General features: G+C 33.8%; 5 protein-coding genes across 5 annotated transcripts; 1 reads left to right on the top strand and 4 right to left on the bottom strand.

Annotated features, from left to right (window-relative positions):
- Nucleotides 1–1,435: 1,435 nt before the first annotated feature.
- On the bottom strand, nt 1,436–6,162 carry LOC129870529 (serine/threonine/tyrosine-protein kinase HT1-like). The gene is made up of 3 exons (XM_055945341.1): nt 4,859–6,162; nt 2,935–3,390; nt 1,436–1,936 (listed from the first exon to the last, which is right to left on the bottom strand). The coding sequence occupies exons 1-3, from the start codon at nt 5,282–5,284 to the stop codon at nt 1,685–1,687; spliced, it is 1,134 nt and encodes a 377-aa protein (XP_055801316.1). The 5' UTR covers nt 5,285–6,162; the 3' UTR covers nt 1,436–1,684.
- Nucleotides 6,163–12,798: 6,636 nt separating this feature from the next.
- Nucleotides 12,799–18,070, top strand: LOC129869998 (uncharacterized membrane protein At1g16860-like). The gene is made up of 4 exons (XM_055944557.1): nt 12,799–13,726; nt 16,264–16,419; nt 17,232–17,443; nt 17,574–18,070. The coding sequence occupies exons 1-4, from the start codon at nt 12,983–12,985 to the stop codon at nt 17,764–17,766; spliced, it is 1,305 nt and encodes a 434-aa protein (XP_055800532.1). The 5' UTR covers nt 12,799–12,982; the 3' UTR covers nt 17,767–18,070.
- A 692-nt stretch (nt 18,071–18,762) lies between these two features.
- LOC129869999 (tropinone reductase-like 3) lies at nt 18,763–21,683 on the bottom strand. The gene is made up of 6 exons (XM_055944558.1): nt 21,409–21,683; nt 20,457–20,573; nt 20,104–20,238; nt 19,785–19,910; nt 19,596–19,697; nt 18,763–19,490 (listed from the first exon to the last, which is right to left on the bottom strand). The coding sequence occupies exons 1-6, from the start codon at nt 21,649–21,651 to the stop codon at nt 19,341–19,343; spliced, it is 873 nt and encodes a 290-aa protein (XP_055800533.1). The 5' UTR covers nt 21,652–21,683; the 3' UTR covers nt 18,763–19,340.
- A 1,158-nt stretch (nt 21,684–22,841) lies between these two features.
- Nucleotides 22,842–25,120, bottom strand: LOC129871550 (receptor kinase-like protein Xa21). Its single transcript, XM_055946493.1, has 2 exons — nt 23,520–25,120; nt 22,842–23,376 (listed from the first exon to the last, which is right to left on the bottom strand). The coding sequence occupies exons 1-2, from the start codon at nt 25,105–25,107 to the stop codon at nt 23,030–23,032; spliced, it is 1,935 nt and encodes a 644-aa protein (XP_055802468.1). The 5' UTR covers nt 25,108–25,120; the 3' UTR covers nt 22,842–23,029.
- A 163-nt stretch (nt 25,121–25,283) lies between these two features.
- On the bottom strand, nt 25,284–26,492 carry LOC129869961 (probable leucine-rich repeat receptor-like protein kinase At1g35710). Its single transcript, XM_055944515.1, has one exon. It carries the CDS (start codon nt 26,490–26,492, stop codon nt 25,284–25,286), a length of 1,209 nt encoding a protein of 402 aa, XP_055800490.1.
- Nucleotides 26,493–27,204: the final 712 nt, after the last annotated feature.

Below are 27,204 nucleotides of genomic sequence, written 5' to 3'. Positions count from 1 at the left end.
TTTTTAAATACTTTTTTTGTCCTACAATCATCAAATTATTGGATGTTGGATTTTTTTAATAAAAAAAACTTCAATACTTTTTTTGTCCTACAATCATCAAATTGTTGGATGTTGGATTTTTTTAATAAAAAAACTTCAATTTGATGATATTATATTTCCTTACAACATGTCAGTATTATAAATTTATCTTAGGTTACCTTAGCATTATATATACATAAAATATATTTTAGACTTTGGGAATACAATGTTATTTCGAATTGCTTAGTATGTCAGTTGGTGAAAATTAAGCATCAAAGATCATCATGATCTTTATCATTAGTAAAGATATCGTAATTAAAATGAAATGAGATAGTCATAGACTTTATCTTTGAATTGGTCATTAGTCTATATTCTATATCACTACAAATTATCAAATATTACACATAACTGTCATAAAGGCTTTTAATTTTCTTTATTTGACTTATTAGTGAATTATGACTAAGTAAAAATTAAATCTACTGGTTGTTTGAATGAGTCTTTCCACGTATGAAACAAGTCAAGAAAAATGTTGAAATTAGTGTTTTTGGTACTATGGACAGAAGTGGAAAATGTTTTCCATTATAATATTAGAATATAGGAGAGTATATATTTTGATGAAAATTTTGGGTCCTACAGAATAATATTAAAGTTCATATTATTATATATTAGTTCGAACGAATAATATGAAGTTGAAATTTAAAATAAGTGTGAGGAAAGTGATTTTTATTCATAAATGAGGAGAGTTATTTAAAGTATGACATCATTAATCTTGAGTACAAGAAGCATCAAGAGATGTCTCCCTAGTGTGACGGACGGTATGTACAAGATCCGAAAATGAATTAAGCGGATCAGTGATTATCAACTATTTTGGCTTAATGCAGGCGAGTTGAAGCCTGCAATTTAAATTGAGGATGGGTTTTTAGGTCAACTTATCCTTGGAGGATCGCGATCCTTTGTTCAGTCAATTATAGCACGTCTGTCACCCGTTACACTATGGGAGAATACATTGATCATATCACTTATAAAGTAATTACAGAAAATCTATACGATATACAATAAATCAGTGACTTGATAAGTGAGTCACTTATAAATTAGTTCCAGATAATCTGTATGATATACATTAATTAGTGATTTAATAGAAATGATAATTTGATAGAAATGATAACTAATCTTATAATAGGTTAAACAACATGGATCATATAGAAAATATTTACACTATCAAAGTGTATCAAAAGAGTCAATTAACCCTACCACTCTATAACCTTTATCAATTATTAGTTCAAGAAAGTGAATGCATGAAGAGAGAACAAAATTCACAAATAACCACTTCTTAAAATTTATCGTAGAAAAACAGTCATTATTGTCACGGAGTTCCAAATTCTACAGATGAAACTCTAAACTCTATGACAATTCTAGAGTTTCACCTGTGTAATTTGAAACTCCAAGATAGTGACTATTTTTCAAAGACAGAGACGTAAATAGTGGCCTAGGGGCTCTATTTTACATGAGATCATTCACAATAATGTTAGACTTTTCTTCAACACAATGTTACATCAAATAAACACTATACAAGTAGCTAGTTAATTAATTTACCAATGTACCTATTGAACAATTAGAAAGATATATTAAATGACTAAGAATTATTATTGATTGATTGATAAAAGATTCAGACATTTACAGGTATAGATGAAGAACTCATGGATACACAACCTTTCAAGCGTTCAATAATGGCGTTCCGGCTAACTAGCCCTGAATGAAGGGTCATTGGAAGCCCTTCCTTGACACATTCATCGTACTTTTCGAGTGCAGATACAATGTATGTGAAATCTGGCCTCTTCGAAGGGTTAGCTGCCCAGCAACGCTTTATAAGTTGTGCAAGCGCGAGTTGACAACTTGCTGGCATGGGTGGTCGTTCATTCTGCAAAATAACGAACGTTAATCAATCAACTAAATCTTAGTCTCAAATATGTTGGAGCCAGCTTAAATACGAAAAACTATTGAGAAATGTTTAGTGTAATGATAAAAGTAAAAGAAACTAAGGCCAAGACTTCCATTTGGCTGAAAAGGTTCTAGTATAGGCGGATTCAAGATCCAAACTAACAAATATTTATCAATCAATCAAGTACAAGTAATCTTGACACCAACTTAAAACGCGAAAAACATTTGAAAAATGGGGATGACTTCCATTTGGCTTAAAGGTGGACCATCACCAGGAACACGGTTCTACCAGAGGTAGATTCAAGATTCAAAATAACGAACATTAATCAATCAATAAACCAACCAACTACATCTTAATCTCAAACCTGTCACGTCTATCTAAGAATCAGGTAAAAGTAAAAGAAACTAAGGTCATGACTTTCATTTGGCTGAAAGGTGGCCTATCACTACGAATATGATTCTAGTAGGCGGATTCAAGATTTAAGCACGATGAGTTAGATCTTCATATTCTTACTACTCAACCTGCTATAACTTTAGAATTATGGTATCAAAATGTAACATATATATATATCTAAGCTCCGTGTCAAAAATGTTGGGTTCGGTTGAACCCCTAACTTATTATCTACGTCCTCCACCGGGTCCTAGGTAAGGAAAAAACTTCTGATGTAATGTTGAAGTCAATTCTACTTCTCATACATTTGGTTGAGACTTTTCTCAGTGTTTTTTGTGCTTCTAGGAACATAAACTATCCAACACTAATACCTTATTCAAAAGAATTTTGAACTCGAATTCATTAAGTTCAAATTCTGAATCCACCTCCGCAAGAAGTAACATTTAACAAAGGCAATTTGCACCCTTGGCTACTTGGCCTAGCTCAAGAAACAGGTCAATTTGCCAATTTCAATTAATCTAAAAACACAAAATCAACTATGAAGTCATAATATGGAAAATAATAATTGAGTTTTGAATTAAGCAAACCTTTTCAGCAACAGCAAAAGCAGCCTGAACTGGTGTCATTCCTTGAAATGGTAACAAAGCTGTTGTGAGTTCCCACAACACAATCCCGAAACTGTAAACATCAACTTTCCGCGTATAAGATTTCTCCTTGATCATCTCTGGTGCCATCCATCGATACGTTCCCATATTACCTTTGGCCTCTCTGCATTGTGTTTCAAGACACGACGTGCCAAAATCTGCAACCTTAACTCGCATCTCATCATTTAAGAGTAAATTACTCGATTTCAGGTCTCTATGGATCACCCCTTGTGAATGAAGATACTCCATTCCTCGTGATATATCGAGGGCTAACCTCAGAATTGTTTCTGTTGAGAGTGAGTATGGCTCTTTCTTGTTGAGGTACATCCTCAGAGTTCCTTGTGACATGTACTCTGTGATGATACAGTATACAGGAGGTTTCTTACATGCGGCGATGAACTGTAAGATAAACAAGAGATATTTTAGTAAGAAAAATTGGACTCATTAGCAAGCATTTATAACTCGCTATGTTGCTCGGATCCTCCAAAAATGTTACTGCACCCGTGTCAGATGCTCTAAAAATGCATAACTTTTGGATGGACCAACACACACTAACCGACAATATTTTTGAAGATTCCAAGCAACATAAATGCTATGGTTTAATTTGCTGAAGCTACATCAAATTTATTAAATTTTCATGTTGAATATAACTACTGTGTGACAATGTTCTCTGTGAACTTTCTACAAATAGGTCTTGAGCAACTTCTCTGAAACTGAACAGGAAAAATATTAAAAAGGCAAATCATGCTCCTTTATACTTGGAAACAAAAAAATATACTAGATGTGAATGTACCAAGTGCTATAGAGAAACTTTAAATTGAAACAAAAAAAGCATAATACAAAAAGGACACTCAAACTTAGTTAGATGACAAATAAATACTTCAATTTTGAGTATGTACATTTAGATACTTCAACTCATCTCAGTGTATCAGTTGAACAATCATCTAGACACCTCAACATCGGCTGTATACGAGACAGAGTGGGACGAGTTGGAGTATTTAGTTACTAATTGAAATCAAGTTGAGGTGGTTAGACGTGCACTCTCTGAGTTGGAGTATTTATTTGCCAATTCAAATTAATTTTAAGTATCTGTTTATGTATTATGCCAAAAATAAAAATATTTCAATTCAACTATGATTCTTTCTTAAATAATCATCTAAAAACCTTTACTTGTGAATTTGTAGGTTCTGATTGTGCTTTCAAGTTTCAACCGGAAGACGACAAGTAAATGTTATACTCACTCTGTTCCAGTGTCAGCATTTCCTTTTTATTATGTTCCGAAAAAGATGAAACATTAAACAATTTAACTTTAAACTTTCCATTTTACACAAACGTTGTTACATGTTTAAGATGTCGAATTTCAAAACACTTACAGCTATACAAATGTTACGACACATTTTAGACCACAAATTTCAAAAGTCTTATGGTTTCACTAATGTTATGATATGTTTAAGACTACAAATTTCAGAATACTTACGGCCACACAAACGGTACAACTTATTTAAGACAATGAGTATCAAAAGTCTTATTATCTACACAAACGTTATTACTTGTTTAAGATGATGAGTTTCATAACACTTGACCACACAAATGTTCCCACACATTTTAGACCACAACTTTCAGAAGTCTTATAGTCATACTAGTATTATGAGATGTTTAAGACTACAAGTTTCAAAACTCTTACAACCACACTAATATTACGACATATTTAAGAATGCAAGTTTCAAAAGACATACATCCACACAAATGTTACAACACGTTTTAGACCACAAGTTTCAAGACTCTTCCTTTCTATCTTAAACTCTATATCGAGTCAAACTACGTCACATAAATAAGAATTAATGGTATATAAGTAAAGGAATTTGACCTGAACTATATTGGGATGATAGAGTCTAGAAAGCAAAGCAACTTCAGACTTGAACTGTTGTTCAAGCTTAGCTCTAGTCTCCTCCTTATGAGTTGGAATCCTCACCATTTTCACAGCTACTGCTCTCTGCTTGTAAATCCCTCTATAAATCCTGCTATGTGCACCTGAGGCAAATTTATTACCAATAAAAAGCTGAGATAAATCAGCTGTCCATTCTTCTTTTTGATCCTCCTTTGAAGTTTCCCAAGTCTCAACATTATCAGATTCCAATATCATTGACCATGACTCCAAACTATCAAATCTTTTCTTCTCCATTGTTTCTATATTGGATGAATTCCACTGTGTTCTTGAGGAGGAGGATGGAACTGATAACGGTTTTCTCCTTGATCTTCTCAGCCTAAACGGATTGAAACAAGATGTAGCCATTGAAAAGTTGAAATAGAAACCAATTCTTGGTTACAGATCAAGTCTTTTTCACTTGTTTCAGGCTAGAAAGATGTTGGCAAGTGTTAACAAGAAGTTGCCATTAAGACGGAGACCAATAGTTGGTTGAAGATCAAATCTTTTTCACTTGCTTCAGCCTAAAAGGATGTTGGGAAGTGTTAACAAGAAGTAGCCATAAAAATGGAAACCATATGTTGGTTAAAAATCAAATCTTTTTTACTTGTTTCAGCCTAAAAGGATGTTGGAAAGTGTTAACAAGAAGTAGCCATTTAAATGAAGACCAAATGTTGGTTATAGATCAAGTCTTTATCAAGATGTTGGGAAGTGTTAACAAGAAGTAACCATTTGACATAAACCAAACATTGGGTAAAGATCAAATCTAATCTTTTTTTAGCCAAAAGAAAGATGTTGGAAATTGCCAAAATAGAGACACTTTCAAAGGGTGTTTGTGTTTTTGGATTTCAAGAAATGCATGAACTAATTCAAGAAACATGGACTTCAAAAGGAATAAGTTAAAAAGAAGTGAACTTTATTCATGTATCTGTGAAAAAAGAAGGAAAGATGAGTTAATCTCCAAAGAAGAAAAAAATCCATCAAGACTTTCAACAAGTTACAAGAAACAACAAAAGAAAAATTGGTTAAAAAGATCAAATATTTTTCACTTGAAAAGTGTCAAGATAGGAACTTTTCTCAAAGGGTGTTCTTCTTCTGGATGTTTGCATTGATTTCAAGAAATGCATGAAGTGATTCAAGAAACATGGATTCCAAAAGGGGAAAAAAAAGAGTTAAATAGAAGTGAAGTTTATCAAATAAAAGTTAATCTCCAAAAAAGAAAAAACTCCATGAAGAGTTATAACAAGTTACAAGAAACAGAAATGGAAAAAAGTAAAATTGATAGTAGTAAAGAAGAAGAAGGCTCATGAAAATGCAATTAAAAAGCAGAGAGTTTTTTCAGGGATGTCTTGTGACTGTCTTAAAAAAGTTCTTTGTATGTAAAATCCAACTCTTTCTCTTGTTTCCCTTTGCATCAAACAATTAATGTTTAAAAGTGGGAAAGTGGCCACATAGTCAAAAGGTTTATAAATTATCACTTCTTATTTTTATTTTTATTTTTGAAAATTTTCTCGATTTTCAATGTAACAACAACATACTCAGTCTAATCTCATTGAATCTGACAAGGATAATATACAACAACTTATCCAATGTAGTCCATAGGTGAAATCTGAAGAGGATAGTATGTAAGCACATGGGCAGACCTACATGGGTGTCGGGTTCACCCGAACCTCCTCGACAAAAAATTACACTATATATATGATAGATTTTCTATGTTTTTGTACATATATTAATTTCGAACCACCTAAATCAAAGAAGAGAGATAGCCCAATGGTACTACATTGTGCAACTTGGGCCACAAATACTATCCCTAATTTGTAGGTTCAATTCTTGGTAGGTGTGACATTTATATTTTTATTTTTTGAACCCTTGCATGAAAATCCTGAATCTGCTACTGTGTACACATACGGATTAGAGAGTTTATGTAATCCCACAAGTGGGACCTGAATATTCAATTCCTAGATAATTAATCAAAAATTAAGAGCATCTTTAGATTAATAATGTTGAAGAAGATTAAACCACCAAGGGTTATGATGGAATGAATATGATTCCTCCACCTAATTAGAAGTTTGGAATTCAAGCCATAGGTACAAGAAAAATTGTGGTAGGTATGTAGCGCTTTCCCTTTAATGAATCTTACACAATGCGAATTTGAAATAGTCGTGACCCTAAGGTGAATACCTAATTCAAAATTATATATCAATGTTATAATTTTTGAAGTAAGAATTGTTTATTTTTATTAAGACTATGTTAGCCTTCCATCCCTTTCTTTGATTCCCTTCATGTCTATATTACATCTTATTATTTTTTTGTAGTATAATAAACTACACAATAATTAGTGACAACTGCATGGAAAAAAAATATTCAAGAACTATTTGTATATGGTATTAGCAATTCATCAATGTCATTTCAACACTTTTTATATTCTTAAGGATAAGAGAAGCCTTAATAGGCAATCCTTTACTAAAAAGTTGATTATTCTTGTTAATATTCTATTGTTTGATTTGGAAAATTTTGAATCAAGATATAGCTAGGAGATCCTAAATTAGGCAAGGGAATCAAAGTATAGCCTCATGTGTCTTCAATTTGCTTGTGAGATTAGTCTACTATTCCAAAATAATTCCTATAAGCTTGGAATTGTTTCAAGTAGGATACCTTCCTATTTAAGACAGGATAAGATCATATTCTCGTGAACAGTTGATTGAAGAAAGAGAATTCTTAATTCAGTTTTTCACCTTAACGTCAAAAAAATAGGATCAATTAAATTCTATTGAATTTGTTTCGTAGTGATCATTTATCAAAAAAATTACCCTAATTTCTTCACGAACATTGTCACAAATTCTTCTCTTTTTTTTTGTCTTCAAATGACAAAGAGCAAGATGGTATACAACGCATTGTCATTTTTCTCCAAATTGTCAATTTTTTCCATTAATTTTTAAGAAGGCACAACACATAGTTGAGAGTTAAGAGGGTCAATATTAACCCTTCACTCCAAGTGATCGTAGATGAAAAGAACCCTTTTAAATCACTCTATTAGTCTAAAAGAATCGGGAAGGGGGCAATCATTTGCATTACCCCAACAAATGTAGCCCTATCTGTATCTACCACTGTTAGCCTGTTTGGATTGACTTATTTTTAAGCAGTTTATAAATTTTTTTAAAAAAATAGGTGCAGACCAACTTTTTTTTACAGCAACTTTACCAGTTACTCCAACGGTCCCCTTCGATATGGTACAAATATGGAATAAAATAAACAATAAGAAATATACAAATCTCATAAATATTTCATTTTGTAAGATGGACAAATAAATATTTCATCTTGGGTTTAAATTTCAATTTGTAAGAACAACCAAAAGATGGTCCACCAGGAAGATGATGGATCTGGAGTGACTTCAGGCCCAACACTTGAAAACACAAAATTGTTCTGGGCTTAGGAGGAAGCCCAAATAAATGTTTAAGAAATGATCATCTTTTTATTTCTCTTATAACTCATGGACATTTTAGACTATAGTAAAAATACACATCTTGTTGAACAAAACTAAATAACTTATGTCAAAACGTTAGACCTTTCGTGTACTAATGTGATTTCATAAGTGGGGTCTGGAGAGGGTGTTGTGTACGCAAATCTTACCCTTACATTGTAAAGGTAGAGAGACTATTTTCGATAGACTCCCGACTCAAGTAAAGCATTTCAAAGCTAGTTTGAAAAAAAAAATACTAATAAAAAAGTCATATAAAAAATAATGAAAACGTTAGACCACGCTCAAAACATTATAGACTTAGACGACAATCTAATATTATATTTTTCTCCAAAGGCTATATTGGCACAAGTTTTAGAAATAAGTATAATATCTACGTGATGACCTAAAAAGGGACATTTACATAAATCAACCATAACTAATTTATACTCTTTTTTTTTAAATGCAGCAACACTATTTACAAAATTTAATTGGCAATACCAAATTTATTTTCTCCTAATAGGAAATGAATGAAGAGCCCCCACTAGTTTGAATTTTGAAATCACATTTCTCCTTGTACTTAATTTTGTTGACAAAACACCTCAAATAATTTGAAAATTATACATCTATCGATTTTCATAGTTGGTAGGTACTCGTGTTAATAAATAGTAGAGAATTTATACCTTTAAATGAATCATTATCAACTAATTAATAAAGTAAGAGATCAAGAAATGAATATGATTAGTATCAATCATTGGTTAACCTTTCTCTGATTAAATCATAATACTCTCTACTTGAGTTGAAAACACAAATTTCAATAAATTTTGAAAAAAAATAATTATAAAGGTGATCTTGTAATTAAATTCAAATATTTCGTTAAGAGTTTCTAGCTAGAAAGTCATTTTGTTATGCTTAATTAATAACATGGATGATTTAGGGGGGACGTAGAGAGTTCAATCAAATTTTCTTTATCAAGAAATTATATTATATATAAAAGGTTAAAATATTTTATCATATAAAATAGATGCTAAAGTTTGTTGGCTTTTCATGTATTTTTTAAAAATATTTTATTTAGTGAGAATTTTGAATTCGCCGTTATTGTTAATTTTAATTGATAGAAGCTAAGTAGCTAACTATCATAGTTAGTAGCTAACAATCATCAATTGTCTATAATAATGAGTACCAAACATAACTTACAAAAATAGCTTTCTTAAGCCTAAAGTTAGGTATTTGTATATTCCTTCGGCTCAAGTTTTCCTATGATAATTTTTTTCATTCGATATTCGATATTCACATTAAAATTTGACTAAATTTAATTTCACACATTTAGAGTTTAATTTTTAGGAAAACGCTTTCAACACGATTTCTTCATTCTTAGAAGTCAAAGATTGAGACTTTTAATTAAGAGTGAAGAAATTCTGAACCATTTCAACCACGACCCAGGTTGATTCCTCACAATTGATGGTGTTTTATTAAAATTATTAATTTTTTGAAGCATATGATTAGCCAAAGTTATTTAATAGAATGATTTGGTTGGTACGATTTTAAAATTTTAAAATTAGAAACCTTGCCCATGTTTAGTCAACAAATGCATTAATTTCTGTCTACGTCAAATAACAACCTTGCTATTTTAAGAAACATTAAATAAATAAATACTTACCAAGTTATAAATGATCTGTCCCATAAAAAATTACAAATTGAAATAAATAAGTACAAAAAAAACAAGTTATTTCATTTGTATAGTCACTTGAATAGATTTCTTGAGTCCTTTAAACGTGTAATTTTATTTTATTGAACAATTTTTCTAAAGGAAAATGTATATTATAGACTTGTTAAAAGAAAATTTCTATTGGATATATTTATCTCAAATTTTGTATACAAAATTGAAATTGGTGGAAATCTAGAATTTTTTTTCTCATTTTGTATTTGGTATTTATTTTTGAGGATCGATTAATTTGAATTTGCATTAAAAAAAACTCATTTCGCGCCTAATTTTCATACTCCACTTCAATCTCCATATTAATAAGAGTGATATTTCTTATCTTTCCAACTGCAACAAAAAGTTTCCTATCATATGGATTTTTCAAAGTGTTTTATTGTCAAGCATCAGTATACTGTAATTTTTTTCAATTTATCTATTAAAACATAATTAATAATTCTTTTTTTAATTAATATATATAGTCTTTGATCATCAATAATACTTTCAAATGTTTAACTGATCGACGTATACTTACTTTCATTATGTCAATATTAATCGCTATTGCTGGTGGTGAATTGCTATATCAAGATGAATTTCATTTTTCGGAAGCAGATTTAAAATTTTTGATTCAAAATGAAGGACACGTATCACCTTATCATAACTTTTGATGGTAAATTCGAGGATATTTTTGTTCACCACTACATTATCGTATCTTGGTATATTTGACTACGATGTGATAATTGCAAAATTGTCCTATATTAATGTGGAGTTTATTAAGCTTAAAAAAAATGAATGTGTTTCATTAATTTGAGTCCAAATTGTGATAACAAAAGGTCAACCACCCTTTTTGGACACAAGATTTGAAAGTGACTATTAAGTTTAACAAGAAATTCAAACATCAATTATATGTCTTGCATTTCATTTGGGTACCTTCTAAATCTCTAATATAGATTCCTTTATAACGATTTTATTTTTTTTTAAAAATAAAACGTATAAATCTGAATATAAATATCATTATTTAAAAATTGATGAATATAAATACATAATCAAAATATTAATAATACAATTAATTTATACGAGTAATTTAAATTCTTTTTGAGGATCAATCGGAATGAAGTGAAGGACATATAAGAAACTCAAATTTAATTTAAAACACAATTATGTAACTAAGGACTGCGTTATAGTGACATTTTGCTATTATAGACAAGTTTTCTTTGAAATTAAATTTTAATGTACGTTATATTATTTGTCCTCTAAAATAACATTTTGTCATAGTACCTAAAAGATATCTGGAAAAACGACATTGTTATAAAGAAAATTGACTATACCTCCTTTATAATATCCGTAATAGAGATTACTCACTAACCAAAATCTTACGGGATCGAACCGTGAAAGCAATCACTAATGATAGATTATTTACATCATATTTCTTAAAGTGTGAATTTTTCTCGGATCCTGCGTAAATACGAAAAAGGCTCTCCATGGACAGTGTTTACTTTGGCTCAAAGCAAATAGAGTGATAGTCTTAAAGCGAAAAAAAAATCTTTAACTATTTTATATCGATATCTTTTTTTACCTCTAATTATTTTTTTAATCAAACAAATTAATCGACTAAACGAGAATTCACATTAAAAGCTAAGTCCCAAGTGCACCGTATTGTTCCCTTTACTCACTAATCGAAATTCCAAGTTAAACACATTATTTACTAAAGGATCTATTTATATCTATTTAATAATTTAATTAAACTTTGAATAATATAATAATAATAATACGTAGGGGACCTTGACCCAAGTTATTCACATGATAATTCTAGGACATAGAGATCCCAATAGTTTTAGTATTTGCCACCGACACAAATAAAATAAAAAAGAGAAATAAAAAAAATATAATTTAAGGATTATTTAAATTAATCATCATAAAAAGCCAAAAAATTGATGGAGTAAACTGTCAAATCAAGATATGTTGTCTAACGTCATTGTTTTTTATATTAACACAAAAAACAACGTAAACAGAAAGTGCTTAACAATATGGATAGTTGAATGATGGTTCGATCCGATCCCTTTATTCTTAATCTAAAGTCTCGAAGTTGAGCTTATGAAAATAAAAGAAGTTTTATTGGAAATATAGATCGATTCTATAATGTGGTTGAATTTTAATAGTTATGTTGGTTATCTGAACTTTTACTTTACCGTAGAGAAATTTAATTTCCACCTTATAATCCTTATTTGAACCCCAATCCTAATATCATATATTGATTTTAAAAAATAAATATTATTATTATTGTATATACTTATGATTTTTTATATGTATTTTATTTTGATTGTATTCATTTCGCGAACAAACTCACTAATACTATATAAATACAATTGCATGGCAACCAAATTTTACTACAAATTATAACTAGTAAAAATTTAACTAAAACTCGTAATATGCAACCAAACTATAGTCATTTTTAAAATTTTCTCTTTCTACTTCTATTTTGCGTCACGAACGTCATATTTTCTCTGCAACCTTCGTATATTTCAAAGAACATAATAATATTGTAATTTTTCTTATTTGATATTTAATATCTATATTAAAATTTAATTAAATATAAATTCATTCATTAAAGAATCTATTTCTGAAACAACACTCTTTATCAATTTTTTTTTTTTTTTTTTAAAAGCTCGAACACGAAATAAAGCTTTAAATTTGAAGAGCGCGTAATACAGCGACATAACAAAGTAGTAAGACAGCTCACGTTGTACTGAAAATTTATAGACGAGGGACATAAGCATCATTATCACTAATCTTCATGTCCTTTTTCGTCTTTTCACAGTTCCATCACCTCCATTTCTCATCACCATTTCACACTCACTCCAAAACACTCTGCTTCTGCAACTTCACACTCAACACTCTCTCTCTCTAAAAAATGGGTTCTCGAACCGGGTCACACCAGCTAAGCAACGGGTTGATAGTATCGGGTCGACCCGAACAGCTCAAGGAACGTCAGCCTACAATGGGTTCCCGTGCAGTGCCGTACACCGGCGGTGATGTCAAGAAATCCGGTGAGCTTGGGAAAATGTATGGTGTTGGGGACTACCCGGGCCCACCACCCATTTTGAAACCCTCGTCAAGGGGATCATCTGCTTCACAGCATAACAGTGGATCGGTGAGATCCGGTCCGAATTCCGGTCCGGTTGGTCATAAACTTACTAACTCCGGTTCGATGCCGAAGAAATCATCTGGGTCTTTCTCCGGTCAGCTTATGACTCCGATTCAACCTACTGGTCTGATTACTTCTGGTCCGTTGAGTTCTAATACGGGTCGGCGGTCGGGTCAGCTTGAACCAGCTGGTTCGTTTAAGAAAGTTGTGTATGGTTCGTCGGTGACAAGCTTAAATGATGAGATAAAGCTGGGTTTTAGGGTTTCAAAAGTGGCAATGTGGGTGTTTCTGGTGGTGGTGTTGATGGGTTTAGTAGTGGGTGCTTTTCTGATGGTGGCAGTGAAAAAGGCGATAATTCTTGTTGCAGTAGCTGGAGTTTTAGCTCCATTGGTGGTGATTTTACTGTGGAATTTCGCGTATAAAGAACGAGGATTGTTGGGTTATCTGAAGAGATATCCTGATGCTGAGCTTAGAGGTGCCATTGATGGACAATTTGTCAAGGTCACTGGGGTAATTTCACATCCATATTCTAGCTTTGCTTATATTAGTGATTTCATTCTAATTTGCATTCTTGTTTGTCTGGTTTTGACTTCAGACGGAATTTATGAAAGTGAAGAAACTTTTGAATCTGAATCTCTTTGTCTTAAACTAATTACACTCAAAATGTATTAAAATATACTTTAATCTTGTGTGGTCTTAAACATGCTAGGTGTAAAGTAATTAAAGGGTTGCCAAAAAAAGTAAAGACACATTCTTTATGAAGCGGACTAAAAAAGAAAGTATGACAAATAAATGGAAACGAAGTAAGTGTTGAGTATGATTTGGTGAGGTTGATGTTCTAATTCTTGTCTTTAGTTATGGTTTTGTCATTAGGTGGTAGTTATTAACTTAATTGTAGTTGGTTTAGCAGGACATAATTAATGCTAGTTTTGAGATTTACCATTTTGTCCTTGGAGGTATAGATTAAGAAGGATTGCTTATTTATGTTCTGGAATGAGATTCTATATGTGAGGATCTTTATTGTGCTTTGATTTTGAGTTAGACAGAAAAATATGTCCCTATTGGTTTAGTTAGAAGTAACCAAGATTCTTCTTAAGGGTGGGTTAAAGCATATAACTTTATCTGTGGTTGCAAAAGTATAGATACTCTAAAGAGTTTCTAGGTTCTTAATGGGGGCAGATTTGTTGTAGGAATGTCAGAGGGGATAGTGTCATGACACAAACTATGGGATCCGTGACAGGCACCTGGCACCACCCTTGCCGAGCCAACCTGGCCTATAATCCATAATATAAGAGTATACTAGCTAAATAAATCCCACAGTACGCTGATATAATCCAAAGTACTAGTTTGGACCTAAGTTACTCGGACTCGGGTGCGGGTGTCTGAGACGGATGCGAATCCGAGAGTTGGATTCGGCAAAATCTAAATTTTAAGATTTGGGGATGCGAATCTGTGTATGGATACGGGTGCGGGGATTTGGCTAAAAATATTCAATATTATAAAAATATAATTATAAAGATAAAAGATATTCTTCCCCTCAGAAAAGATAGAGAAAGTCATTCAAGACCTTCAACCAACTCTCCTTACAAACCATTGTTACTGTCTACCATAAGTCGGAACACAACCGCTTGAATATTTAGCGTCTCTTTGTTTGGCTTGAAACATGAAGCTACGAATATTGACCAAGAGGAAAAATATCTTGGTCAAAATATCTGATGTGGGTTGACTGCACCCACACCCGCACCCACACCCACATCCGTGGTGTTTGATGTATCTGATGTAGGTTGTCCATGGACTCGTGGTCAAAGTATCCGATGTGGGTTGACCGAATCCCACACGTATCCCGCATCCGCATCCGCACCCGCACCCGTCTCGTGTCGACACGGGTGCAGCAACAAATATGAAGAGTCCGCGCAACTTAGGTTTGGACACAACTCAATGACATAAATGAAACAAAAATAGAAATTAAGCAGAGCCACCACAGTAGAAGAGTGGATGGCTCACCTCTGTGTGGAAGCTCGATGTAATCTACTAGCCACACTGCTCACTAATGCTAGGCACCGAATCTGTATTTTATGCAATTTTTGGTCGGAAGATTTTTAAATATATTTCAAATTTAAGAAAAACTGAAATACATTGAGTCAGACAAAAATTCAGTGGAGAAAGTATTTGAATATATGTAAGGTTAGTTTTTTTTTTTTTTTGATGAGCAAGAAAATTTGTGTGGGTCCAACAGCAGTCTTCGAAACTCGGGGTTAATGAGTTCGCTCCTCTTAGCTTCTCGTCTTATATATCAGGTTTAGTTAGCATGGTGCAAGGCTCGATCATGTGACCCAAGTCAGAAGTCCTTCAACCTTTGCCACTAGAACTAAGCTCTGGGAACTATGATTGAAGGCTCTTTTAAATGTGAAATGCTTTAGTAGGACAACTCTGTGTAATTGTAGAGGTGTGTAGCAACTGGCCTGGACACCGTAGTGATAAGAGCACAATCTGTGATGTGTCGGTTAGGAGTATGTCACAAATTTGAATCCTGTTGGTGATATCTTTGTATATAAATGGAGAAGGGTAGAGGGACAAGTCCATTATTCACCAAGCATCAAACCTTGTTTCGGCTCTCCCTTGGAAATCGCTCAGTTATAAATCAGTTTGCAGGAGTCCATTTTTAAGGTTCCATGGTAATCATCCTTCTCAGACTGCAAGAGTACTTAGAGTATGATGGTTAACCTGTGGGATTGAACTACTTCTATTATCCAAAATGAATTTTATATTCCTCCTTAAGAATTACTCTCGAGTTCAGAAATTGGGCATATGAGGTGGGTTCTACATATTTGGCTGGACACTATACAGAATTTCTTACACATTTTTCTGATTAAATTTTTTTCCCCACATTCGAGAGCCTTTGAAAGAGAACTCTACAGAAATTAGCTCACAGTTACTAATGTTTGTTTGAATTTTCATAGCATGCTGTTAGGGTGTAGTCAGATATCCAATTATACATTAAATTCCGACAATTATATGAAGGGTATATAATATATTGTTTTGTGTAGGTTGTCACTTGTGGAAGTATACCACTTGAAACTTCTTTTCAGCGGACACCAAGATGTGTATATGCTTCTACAGAACTGGATGAATACAAAGGTTGGGGTGGAAAATCAGCAAATCCTAGCCACCGTTGCTTCTCATGGGGCCGCAGACATTCGGAGGTTAGTTTTGCATATATTAAATATTGCATTTATAGGCTTATTTGGAAGACTGAATTGGTAGTAACCATGTCGGTGTTTTATTTCAAGTATCATATTATTCTTTTATAACACAGTTGCAAAGATACACTTGCTGGGTCCTTGTATGACTTTATCTCCATGAGAAGTTTTGTAATGCTTCCAAGTGACTGCTATAGTATTATAGTTTTATTATGTAGGAACTTAAATGAAGTTCTATTAACTTTATGAGCAACCTGATAGGTTGGGAGCCAGGGCATGTGGGAGCCCATAGACTGTTACTGTTCAAGGTTGAACAATTAGGAGTCGTTTGGTAGAGTATATATGAATAGTGCGGGATATGATGTATTAGTAATGTTGGTATTAGTTATGCTGATATTATTTCTTAGTGAGGCATCTTAACCCTTGCAAGTTCATAGAATGTCAAAAAGCCTGCCATGGGCTGGCCATCACTGTTCAAGGTTGAACAAATTTACATGACATGCCAACTCCTGCAAGTTTGTATAATGTCAACAGGCCTCCTGATCAACATCATATGCTAACAATTGGACTTATTAAATATCAGTAACTTCATCATATGGTAAATTCCTGACTAAGGCTTCGGCTGGTTAGCTTTTGCATGGCTGTTGACTTCTGTTGCTGCAGTATTAGTGATAGTAAATTCTTCTTGTGCTGTATTAACACCCAAGACATAGATGCTTCTTGCCAACCGGGTTTCTGCATTGGCACCAACTCCAAATATTTTGTCCAAAACTCCTATCGGAAATTCATGGGTTGTTTTTACCTTTCGATAACAGAAATATGTGGCTGATTTCTACATCTCGGACTTCCAGTCTGGTTTAAGAGCTATCGTGAAGGCAGGTTACGGAGCAAAAGTTGTCCCATTTGTCAAGGCAACTACAGTCATTGATGTAACAAAGAGTAACAAAGAGTTGTCTCCCAACTTCCTGCGCTGGCTTGCTGATCGGAGCCTCTCAAGTGATGACCACATAATGCGCCTCAAAGAAGGGTAAGTTGTGGATTGTGGGTTTATCTCAGCCATTTCACAAATTTGATAGCTCATATTACGTGCTTTCATTATAAATTTGTGACAACTTTCTGAGACTTGGCTGATTCTTTATGGTGGCTCCTAATGACAGTTACATCAAAGAAGGAAGCACTGTTAGTGTAATGGGGCTTGTAAGGCGCCATGAGAATGTCCTAATGATTGTTCCACCAGTAGAGCCTATTTCAACAGGATGTCAGTGGACCCGTTGTCTTCTCCCTACTTACATCGAAGGTCTCATCTTGACATGTGACGACACTCAAAATGCAGATGTGATCCCTGTATAAGTTTGCTCATATAGTTTCAATTTTGATTTCTGATGAGTCATGGCGAAAGATTTGAGCAGATGGCAATGCGAGGACAGCATAGCCTCGATCGGTTATTCCCCTGATAATACCCATAGGGAACATGAGCAGAGAAAAACTGAAGATTGTAGATGTCTAAAGTTTATCTTCCCACGTTTTAGCTGATATCCGGAAAATGAGGAGGATAAAAGCGTGCTATATCTTGTGTGATTTCAGCTACTTACTTTATTATGTACATAAAACTATCAAGGTGTTTATATATGTTCATATCTTTGTTTAGCTTTCATTTCACATGCACATTTGCCTGTGGGTTTCTCTGTAGAGTATTTAGTTTCCATATCAGTGTAATGATTCAGCTTCTCTTATAATTGTATAAGTTTTACTATTACTATTTCATTAATTCCTAATATCTGCCTTCACCAACTAGTAATTAAGAATTTATTTCTCACTTTTTGCTGTACTTGAGCCGAGGGTTCATCAGAAACAACCTCTCTACACTTGCAAGGCAGGGGTAAGGTTCCGTAAACACTTCCATTTATTTTTAGTTTTATGTCCTCTTTATACATATGACATTTGAGAAGATCGTTTTCTTCTATTCAATTTATAAGTGATCATTTCCTCGGTAAAAGCAAACAAATGCTAGTGTGCTACACGGTATGACGTGGCTTATCATAAGCAAGTCCAAAACCAGAAGGGAAAGACACCACAATCAAGTGATTAAAATCTTTGTTTCGTTCCAATTTTATCGGTTGTCCCCAAATAAAACCGATCAAGAAGTTAAAAAGTCCAGAAAGCATTCCCCCAGCGACAACCAGAGTTTCTCCTGTTACAGCATAATCAGAAGCCAAATAAGCAACAGCTGCAGCCTCTAAACACCAGTAAATAAGTAAACAATGAATCGTCGTATTATCACAATTGTGCTTTGGCATGATCATTAGGTCATCCTAGGACCTAGATAAATAATGATGAGATAAATCATTGAAAATTCAAATGTCCTATAGATGCATTTTCAATGCTATGTGTGTTTATTATCATCTCGCAATCTGCTAACTACTGACACAAATAATTCAATTCAGAGCACACTTTCCAAACTATCCCTCTAAGGCTATTCACCTTGTAATGCTAAAGAAGTTTCACCTCAAACTTTTGATGATTTTTACCTATCAATTGAGATAAAAATCTTGTAGCTCATGCTCATGTTATTGTTTCAGTGCTAAATAAGTCGAGGTTGACTATATGAATATCATAATGCATGCAACTACTGGACAAGACACGGTTTGCCTCTGACATCATAATAATGTAACCCTGCCATTTGCTCTCAAGGTGAAGAGAGCTAAAAGCAAGAAGTTCTACAAAAGTGGTTTAAGGAATAAGGTAATGAAATTCCAGTGTGGGCTTCTGTTGTTGTAACAACATGCAGAGAGCAGTGTCTTATTGGTCTGATTCATGCTTCCCCTTGGTACCGGTCACAGGACTTGCATAACATCATAAGCATGTCCCTCCTAGCCCGACGCAAGCGAGCTAAAACCACAAGGGGAGGCACTGCAATCGAGAAGTCAGAGTCTGGAAGGCATTCCTCCAGCAACAACCAGAGTTTCTCCAGTTACATAAGCAGCATCATCAGAAGCCAAATAAGCAACAGCCGCAGCCATATCTTGTGTTGTTCCAAGCCTATGGAGTAATGTCTTACCCTCAATCTCTCTCCTCTAACACAATCAGCAAGTTGTTAGTAAGTAAATAGTTAGTAAGTAAATAGTGAATATTCATCAGATTTTACTATGACTAAGAGATTTAATTTAATAACAACTTACCACTTGTTCATTACTCGTGATGAAATCAGCAAAATGGGTTGGTACAAAACCTGGTGCTACACAGTTTACACGAGTATCTGGACTCATTTCAGCTGCAAGAGCCTGGCTTTCCGAATAAGAGAACAAGAACAAAACTTTTAATAGGATATAGTAGTTATGTGCCAGGGACGCCAAGTTAAACATTAGTACCTTTGTAAGTCCGAGTAGCGCAGTTTTTGTCACCCCATACATACCCATTGAAGCTGGTGGCGAGTAACCAGAAATTGAGGAAATTAGAACAACTGATGAACCATTCTTAAGGTAAGGAGCTGCATCCTATAAACAGTATAAAGAACAAAATATTAAGTGCAAAGGCCAAAACATGAAGGAATTCGGGAATTAGAAGTAAATGGAAATATGTGATACTAGAACTAGTAGTCATTGCCTTCCAATGTATTCAATAAATGCTACACGAAGTAACACATGCATTTGCAATGTTGTTCTCGTGAAATTTTTCTCACCAACTTACTTGTAGTAATAGTATAGACGCTTTGACATTGATATCCCAAAGCTTGTCAAGGACTGATGCTTTAGTTTCTAAGATTGCATCTACTGAAGGATTGACAGCGGCATTTGACACAACCACATCTAGTTTCCCATATTTCTGAAAAATTATAAATTTCAATTGACAAAGTTAGATCGTACAAAGTAGAAAGCATTGACTTCTCATTTTCCGTAGTTAGACATCAGAAAAAGCAATTAGCTTTACATAAATTGTTAGATCAAAAACCATTCCCAAGAAAATAACAGACAATTGACTCCAAGATATGCAAGCACAGACCAAGAAATGTTAATTTAAGACAATATCAATTCAATTCATACCTGAATAGTCTTGTCTATCAAATTCTTCCTCTGTTGTGCATTTGAGACATGACATACTAATCCCAACACGTCAATTCCTCCATCTCTCAGTTTCTTTACTGCTTCATCTACATTTTCCTGTAAAATGAAATAGACAATACCTAAAGTCAAATCCCCGATATGAAGGGAGTAAACAATACACAATTACAGAAAAGTCCCAAAAAAACAGTGACACTCTTTCTATTTCTTTGATGCTATTTTTGTTACAAATTACTTGTAACAAACAGGTACCTACTATATCCCACCAAGGCTTAGACATATGCGATTTGAACCTAAGACCTAAGACACTAAAACGTTAATTGCCGAATCCACACAGGTAACTGCCCACCAAGGCTTGGACAAATGCGATTTGAACATTGACACCTAAGGCACTAAAAAGTTAATATCCGAATACACACGGAATTAGATGTGTTCATCCTCTATGCAAACAAAGTCCCACATTGGTAGTTGAAAAGATTAGGAAGCAACATATGAGATGTAGGATCTCTTAATGGTGTAAACCTTTCTGAGGAAAACTGTGAGAGCTTGGCCCAAATTGGACAATATCACACCATGTTAAAGAGTATCTTTGAGCTTATTTAACCCAACAATCCGCCATTCATAGGGATCATGTGTGTGTGTGAGAAATTCTAAAAAAGATCAAGTTCTTCAGTTCATCAAACACCCTTTGTTATCATATATAACCAGATGAAAAATAAAGGCATTAACTTAAACAAAATCTGCAAATACCCATTTGAAGAATCACTCAAATCTTGGCAAGAAACAAATCTTTTAGCATATACAACCAGATAAAAGGATAAAGACATTAACTTTAAGCAAAATCTGAAACACCCAATTGAAGAATCATCCAAATTTTGCCAAAAAAAAAACAAACCCCAAAATTTTTTAAAAAAATTGGAGCGAAGAAAAAAACCTGTTTGCGAGAGGAGATAACAACAGAAGCACCTTCAAATCCAAGTCTCTGAGCTATGCTAAATCCAATACCTTGGGTAGAAGCTGTTACAATCACCACTTTCCCTTCAAATCTTTTCCCAATTTTCTCCATTGTTATATGAGTTTTGTGATTATAGAGAGAGAAATAGGAGATTTGGTTCTTCTTCTTGGATAGACGATGAGGAGGATGTTCTGAATTTAATAATCCAATTATAAAGATCATCGAAGTCAACTGTAATTAGGCGGAACAATATGTCATGACATAGCTCTTTCTTTTTTCTTTCTTTTTGTTTTTTTAAGAGAATTTTTGGTATTTTATTAATATCAAAATAAATACAAACTCATTTGGGCCTATTACCCAAATTCATAGTACAATGCAGAAAGAAAGAGCAAAAAAGAGAGGGAGCTTCTTTCACCTAAAGCCCATTTCCGATATAGCCCATATCTCCTCTCTCTATAAACATATACACAAAGCCTAGAGTTTCCTAATTCTGTATAATTTCCTCTTCTGTCTTCTTTTTTTTTTTTTTTTTTTGAGAAAATAACAGTAGCATATGCTCCCCATGCTCTGCCTAGCCATATTTTTCCTGTGCCATTAATAGCACAATTCAAATGAGAATGTTGAAGACATTACTATACAAGGAGACTAGAAACGTCATTCTTAATGGACTCACAATCAAAGGTTGTTTTGAGTGTGTTTAAAGGTCTGAAAAATTAATGGACTCACACATATAAAAATAAATAATTAAAATTTCAAATTTTTATTTGGCGATGCTAAAATACTGAAAAATAGAGACGTCATTCATGAAAAGGTAATAAGTACTGTCCTCCATGCTTGGTCAAGTTTGGACAGTGGATTAACATACAAAAAAACACTTAAAATTTTAAATTTCTATTTTGTAACACCAAAACGATAAAAAAGAGACATCATTTGTTAAGATGAAATGCGTACTAGTCACTGGGACCGTGAGGCCCAATCTGGACAAGTTTGGGGCTAGAAGAGTAGATCAAATAATTTTCAAAAAAATTGTGGACTAACACACATAAAAAACCTCTTAAAATCTTGAATTTCTATTTTCTGACACATTAATAATGAAAAAAGAGACACCACTGATGATCATTCAATGAGTATCGATCAACAGGTTTGTAAGGCGTAGCCTAGCCAAGTTTCGAAGCCAACAGGTTTTTTGGATTAACACACAAAAAAAATACTTAAAATTTTGAATTTCCTTTCCATGTCCTTTCTTATTAAAGCTCATTTCCTGTTCTGCATCTAAATTCCAAGAATACAGTACATTCTCAATTCACTAATTGTTTATTTTTTTTCACACTATCACAGAGAGTACAAAACAAGTTTATTGAATACAAATAAAGAAGCTAATGAATAAAAAGCAAAATAGTGCAGCTAAACACCTTTATTAATTTCTTTATAGCTAGCATTCAAAACATAATTACAAATAGCTAAAAGTAGAACAGGTTCAAAACCACTCAAATGAAATTACAGACAATACATGACTCCAAGTAAGTACTATACGATGACTTTACTAAAGAAACCAAAAAGCATCAGAAAAGAACGCTATCGAAAGAGATGCTGATCACTTCTATGTTTCCAGAAATGTGTTCTTGATTTTGTTAAGCCTCTTGACTACTTCTTTCATGGTTATTCTTGATTCTGGCATTTCCTTTGTGCAGTCTAAACCCAATTCTATCATGGAGGCTATGCAGATTTCACTTTGGGAAGTGATCTGTTCTTCCTCGGAAAAAAGATTGGCATCCACAACGTCCATCATAGTCCCTGAAAATGATTGTGTGATCCATTTCCTCAAGTCAAGATTTTCATTGCATATCTCTTCATCTGTTGGCCTTCTTTTGGTCAAAACCTCCATCAACATGATGCCGTAACTATAAACATCACCACTAGCGGACACTATTCCCTCCGAGCCATATTCTTAAAAAAGGATTGAAGAAAAGTTACTCAATCGAAATACAACAATAATTTTGCATAAATAAAAACTTGCTCTTTTTACTTTGTAGAATTTGGAGAGACTTAATTATGATAAGAGAAAATCAAAAAGAGTAGATTTTTTATACCTGGTGCAATGTATCCAAGAGTGCCCAATGTCTCAGTATAAGCCATGGACTTGCTTATGGCTAAAATTTTAGAGATTCCAAAATCACCAACACGAGCCACCATATCTTCATCCAAAAGAACGTTGGCTGGCTTTAGGTCACAATGAACAATTGGAGTAACATTACCATGATGTAGATATTCAATTGCCATAGCTGCATCAAGCATTACGGCGACTCTTTGATGAAGGTTCAAGTGGCAATCTTCTCTGTACAACCAATTCTCAAGACTCCCGTTGGGCATATATCGCAGAACAAAGGCTCTTATATAGTCACTAGAACAAGTAGTAATCACCGGAACAAGATTTCTGTGTCTAACATTTCTCATCACTTCGCATTCAGTATCAAACCTTCTGCATACTTGCTCATTTTCCAAATCTAGAACCTTTATCGCCACTACACTTCCACCAGATAATGTGCCTTTGTACACAGAGCCAGAACTTCCCACACCAATTAAATTTGATTCATCAAAATTATTTGTTGCTCGTTGAATCTCGAGATAAGAAACAAATTGATAAGTCCCGATCTCCGGTACTTTTTCCACACCTTTGGACTTTCCTTTCTTCTGTCGTTTCATTATCCAAATTGAAACCAACAAAAATATCAGAAAGGATGAAATAATCACTGGAGTAACAATTTTTAGCACAATCTCCTTTAGCTTTGATTGTTGTCCAGGATTGGTGATAGCACAAGAAGGAATCTCCAATATGTGTGCTCCACATAGACCCTTGTTCCCGAGAAATGATTGCAAAGTGGAATTTGCAAACACACCGTCACCGGGTATTTCACCTTCTAAACCATTAAATGAAACATTAATGCTTTTCAGGGACGAGAGTTTTTCCAATGACTTAGGAATAGTACCTGACAATGCATTTAAAGACAAATTCAAGAATTCCAAGCTTATCAAGTTGGCAAGGGATAATGGAATTTGGCCAAAAAATGAATTGTTCGATAGGTCAAGAGATTGCAGGTTTTGGAGTTCCCCGAATCTGGTTGGTATCATGCTTGAAAAGTGGTTACTGGAAAGATTTAGTTCTACAATGGCTTTCAGTCCTCCAATATCTGATGGAACTTCTCCCTCTATAGAATTTTGTGACACGCTTAGAGAGAGAAGGCCACTCATCTTCCAAAGGCTCAATGGAAATTTTGATGAAAATTTATTAGAACCCAAATAAAGCTTTTGTAGCATGCTAAGATTTCCTAAGCATTCTGGAATTGATCCAGAGAGCTCATTACCATGCAGAAATAATTGAACCAAATTGGATAAATGGCATACCGACTCTGGAATATGTCCCTGCAATTTATTGTTTTGTAGATACATCCCTTGGAGTTGCTTAAGCTTACCAATCTCAGAAGGAATATTCCCTGCCAAGTTGTTTCCTTGAAAGTCTAGGCTCATTAGACCGCTTATGTTGCCTATACTTGTGGGGATGAGGCCGTTGATGTGTGCATCTGCTATATAAAAGTCTTCAATTGTAGATGAAAGATTCCCAATAGAATTGGGCAGAACGCCATTCAATGGATTGGCACCCACTTGTAGATATCGCAACATCCTACAGTCCGCCAAAGAATTGAAGAATCGCAACTCACGCTCTCTTGGTTGATTGGTAAGTTGATTATGATGTAGGAACAGCGCTCGCAGCTCACGAAGATTTCCTAAATTAGTAGGAATAGCGCCTGTGAGAAAGTTCTCGTCTAGTGCCAGTATCTCAAGCTTGGAAGCATTTATTATGAACAATGGAATTTCCCCTTCCAACTGATTGTTATCCAGGTAAAGTCCTTTAAGGTTCGGAAGATGAAGACCTGTAGTGGCTGGAATTCTCCTCGAGAGGTTATTGAAATCAAATGCAATGAATTCCAAAGAAACATATTAAAAATAGCCTCCGGAATTTGACCAATAAGATTATAATTCTGCTCAAAGTTTAATTTCCTCAAATTTGATAGCTTCCCTAATTCCGGAGGAATTTGACCCACTATGCGATTTTCTGCACAATCAAGAAATTGCAGAGTGGAAATATTTCCCAAGGAAGTGGGAATAGTCCCATTTATTGCATTAACGCCCATTAAGAACAACTCCAACTTGGATAAACAACCAATATTTCTGGGTATGTCTCCAGTTATGTTGTTGAAAGATATGGACAAAATTTTGAGCTCTGTGAGTTGGCATATATTGGAAGGAATGCAACCAGAAATTTGGTTGTAACTTATACTTAAAAACTTCAGATTTGACACAATATTCCCTTCATCAAGCAAGAGACAGCCAGAAAGGCTATTGTTGTACAGACTTATGGCAAGCAATGATGAGATATTAAACAGTGCTGCAGGAATGGAACCAATTAATTGATTATGAGTCAAGTACAAGTCTGCAAGTTGACTCAGATTACCGACCTCCTTTGGAATGTTGCCACTGACTCTATTCCCAGACAAACTAAAGTTCATCATTTTTGTGGCATTTCCGACAGAAGGAGGGATTATACCTGTGAGGCTATTGTTCCTGAGATTTAACACTCTAAGTTCGGGTACATACCATGGCCCTTTCCACATTTCACCACCGAGTTTATTGAAGGCCAATGAAATTACTTGAACTCTCCGGTGTTGAAATAAACTTGTTGGTATACTTCCTTCCAGCTGATTGTTGTCGAGATTGAGAAGACTGAGAAAGGACAAATTGGCCAAAGATGGGGAAATTGTGCCTTGCAGTTGCAAATTAGGAAGAGCCAAGGCCACAACCCTTTGCCTTTTTGAACTGCAAGTGACACCGAACCAAGAGCAAAAAGAAGTATTGTTGGTCCAATTAATGGCCAAAAAATGAGTGGGACTTGTAACAAGATTTTGGAAAGCTAGTAAAGCTTGTTGGTCAGTCTCATTTGAGGAAGCAAGTGATATAGAAAATTGAATTACAAAGAGAAGAATCAATAAGACAATGTTCTTCTTCATTCTGTTACTATATATAGATTGCTGCAAAGGGATTTATGTTTCAAATGTATTAATCCATTATATATATATAGCACCACTTATGTTGTTGACATGACAGAGCAATTGGTCTTTTCCCAAGTCTTCACGGCATCAAACATTGGAAATTATATTTAATTTTAATATATCATTTATTCAATTTGAATTGATTGTATTTAATTTTATTTACTTAACATGGTAATTTATAATTTCTTCTTATACAGAAGATTTATTTATTGTAAGAATTACTACACCAAATCATTGTATTTACACATCTATAAGATAAAAAATTACACCTAACCCTTTAATTTAAACAAATTACATTAACCAAGTCTCAATAGTAGTGTCTATATCAAGTTGAGTCGACTAAACATTAATCAAGCTTTTGTAGTCTTGCTAGGACTAGTAGTATGTAGTCTTTAATATGTCATTTAGTCAATTTTCTCTTTTAAAACTCTTCATTACCCCCTATACAATAACTCTTCGACCAATATGCCCCTTTTTAAAACTAGCCAAGCGTACATGTTTTGCACTTGCATATCACGTTAATTAATAATAAATATATATAAAAATAAATTGTTATGTGTACGTTATATTATTAATTACAAAACTTTTTAGAGGTCATTTTTTAAAAAGTTATCTTAGAGTACAATTAATTTTAGGAGATTTTTCTACCTTACGTAATTTTCTAACATTG

This window comes from Solanum dulcamara, chromosome 10, assembly GCF_947179165.1.
Source record: "Solanum dulcamara chromosome 10, daSolDulc1.2, whole genome shotgun sequence".
Classification (NCBI taxonomy): Eukaryota; Viridiplantae; Streptophyta; class Magnoliopsida; order Solanales; family Solanaceae; genus Solanum; species Solanum dulcamara.
Note: the sequence above shows the minus strand (reverse complement) of the source record. Positions and strands in the feature narration are given on the sequence as shown.

Excerpts from the sequence above, each read along its gene's own strand:
- LOC129870529 (XM_055945341.1), bottom strand. The coding sequence starts at position 5,284 with ATGGCTACATCTTGTTTCAATCCGTTTAGGCTGAGAAGATCAAGGAGA. Across the intron at positions 3,391-4,858 it reads ATCATCCCAATATAGTTCAG|TTCATCGCCGCATGTAAGAA; the intron begins GTCAAATTCCTT and ends TTTATCTTACAG. Across the intron at positions 1,937-2,934 it reads CTTTTGCTGTTGCTGAAAAG|AATGAACGACCACCCATGCC; the intron begins GTTTGCTTAATT and ends GTTATTTTGCAG.
- LOC129869998 (XM_055944557.1), top strand. The coding sequence starts at position 12,983 with ATGGGTTCTCGAACCGGGTCACACCAGCTAAGCAACGGGTTGATAGTA. Across the intron at positions 13,727-16,263 it reads AATTTGTCAAGGTCACTGGG|GTTGTCACTTGTGGAAGTAT; the intron begins GTAATTTCACAT and ends TGTTTTGTGTAG. Across the intron at positions 16,420-17,231 it reads GGGGCCGCAGACATTCGGAG|AAATATGTGGCTGATTTCTA; the intron begins GTTAGTTTTGCA and ends TTTCGATAACAG.
- LOC129869999 (XM_055944558.1), bottom strand. The coding sequence starts at position 21,651 with ATGATCTTTATAATTGGATTATTAAATTCAGAACATCCTCCTCATCGT. Across the intron at positions 20,239-20,456 it reads TGATAGACAAGACTATTCAG|AAATATGGGAAACTAGATGT; the intron begins GTATGAATTGAA and ends ATAATTTTTCAG. Across the intron at positions 19,698-19,784 it reads CGCTACTCGGACTTACAAAG|GCTCTTGCAGCTGAAATGAG; the intron begins GTACTAATGTTT and ends TCGGAAAGCCAG.
- LOC129871550 (XM_055946493.1), bottom strand. The coding sequence starts at position 25,107 with ATGTTGCGATATCTACAAGTGGGTGCCAATCCATTGAATGGCGTTCTG. Across the intron at positions 23,377-23,519 it reads TCTTGGATACATTGCACCAG|AATATGGCTCGGAGGGAATA; the intron begins GTATAAAAAATC and ends TCCTTTTTTAAG.
- LOC129869961 (XM_055944515.1), bottom strand. The coding sequence starts at position 26,492 with ATGAAGAAGAACATTGTCTTATTGATTCTTCTCTTTGTAATTCAATTT.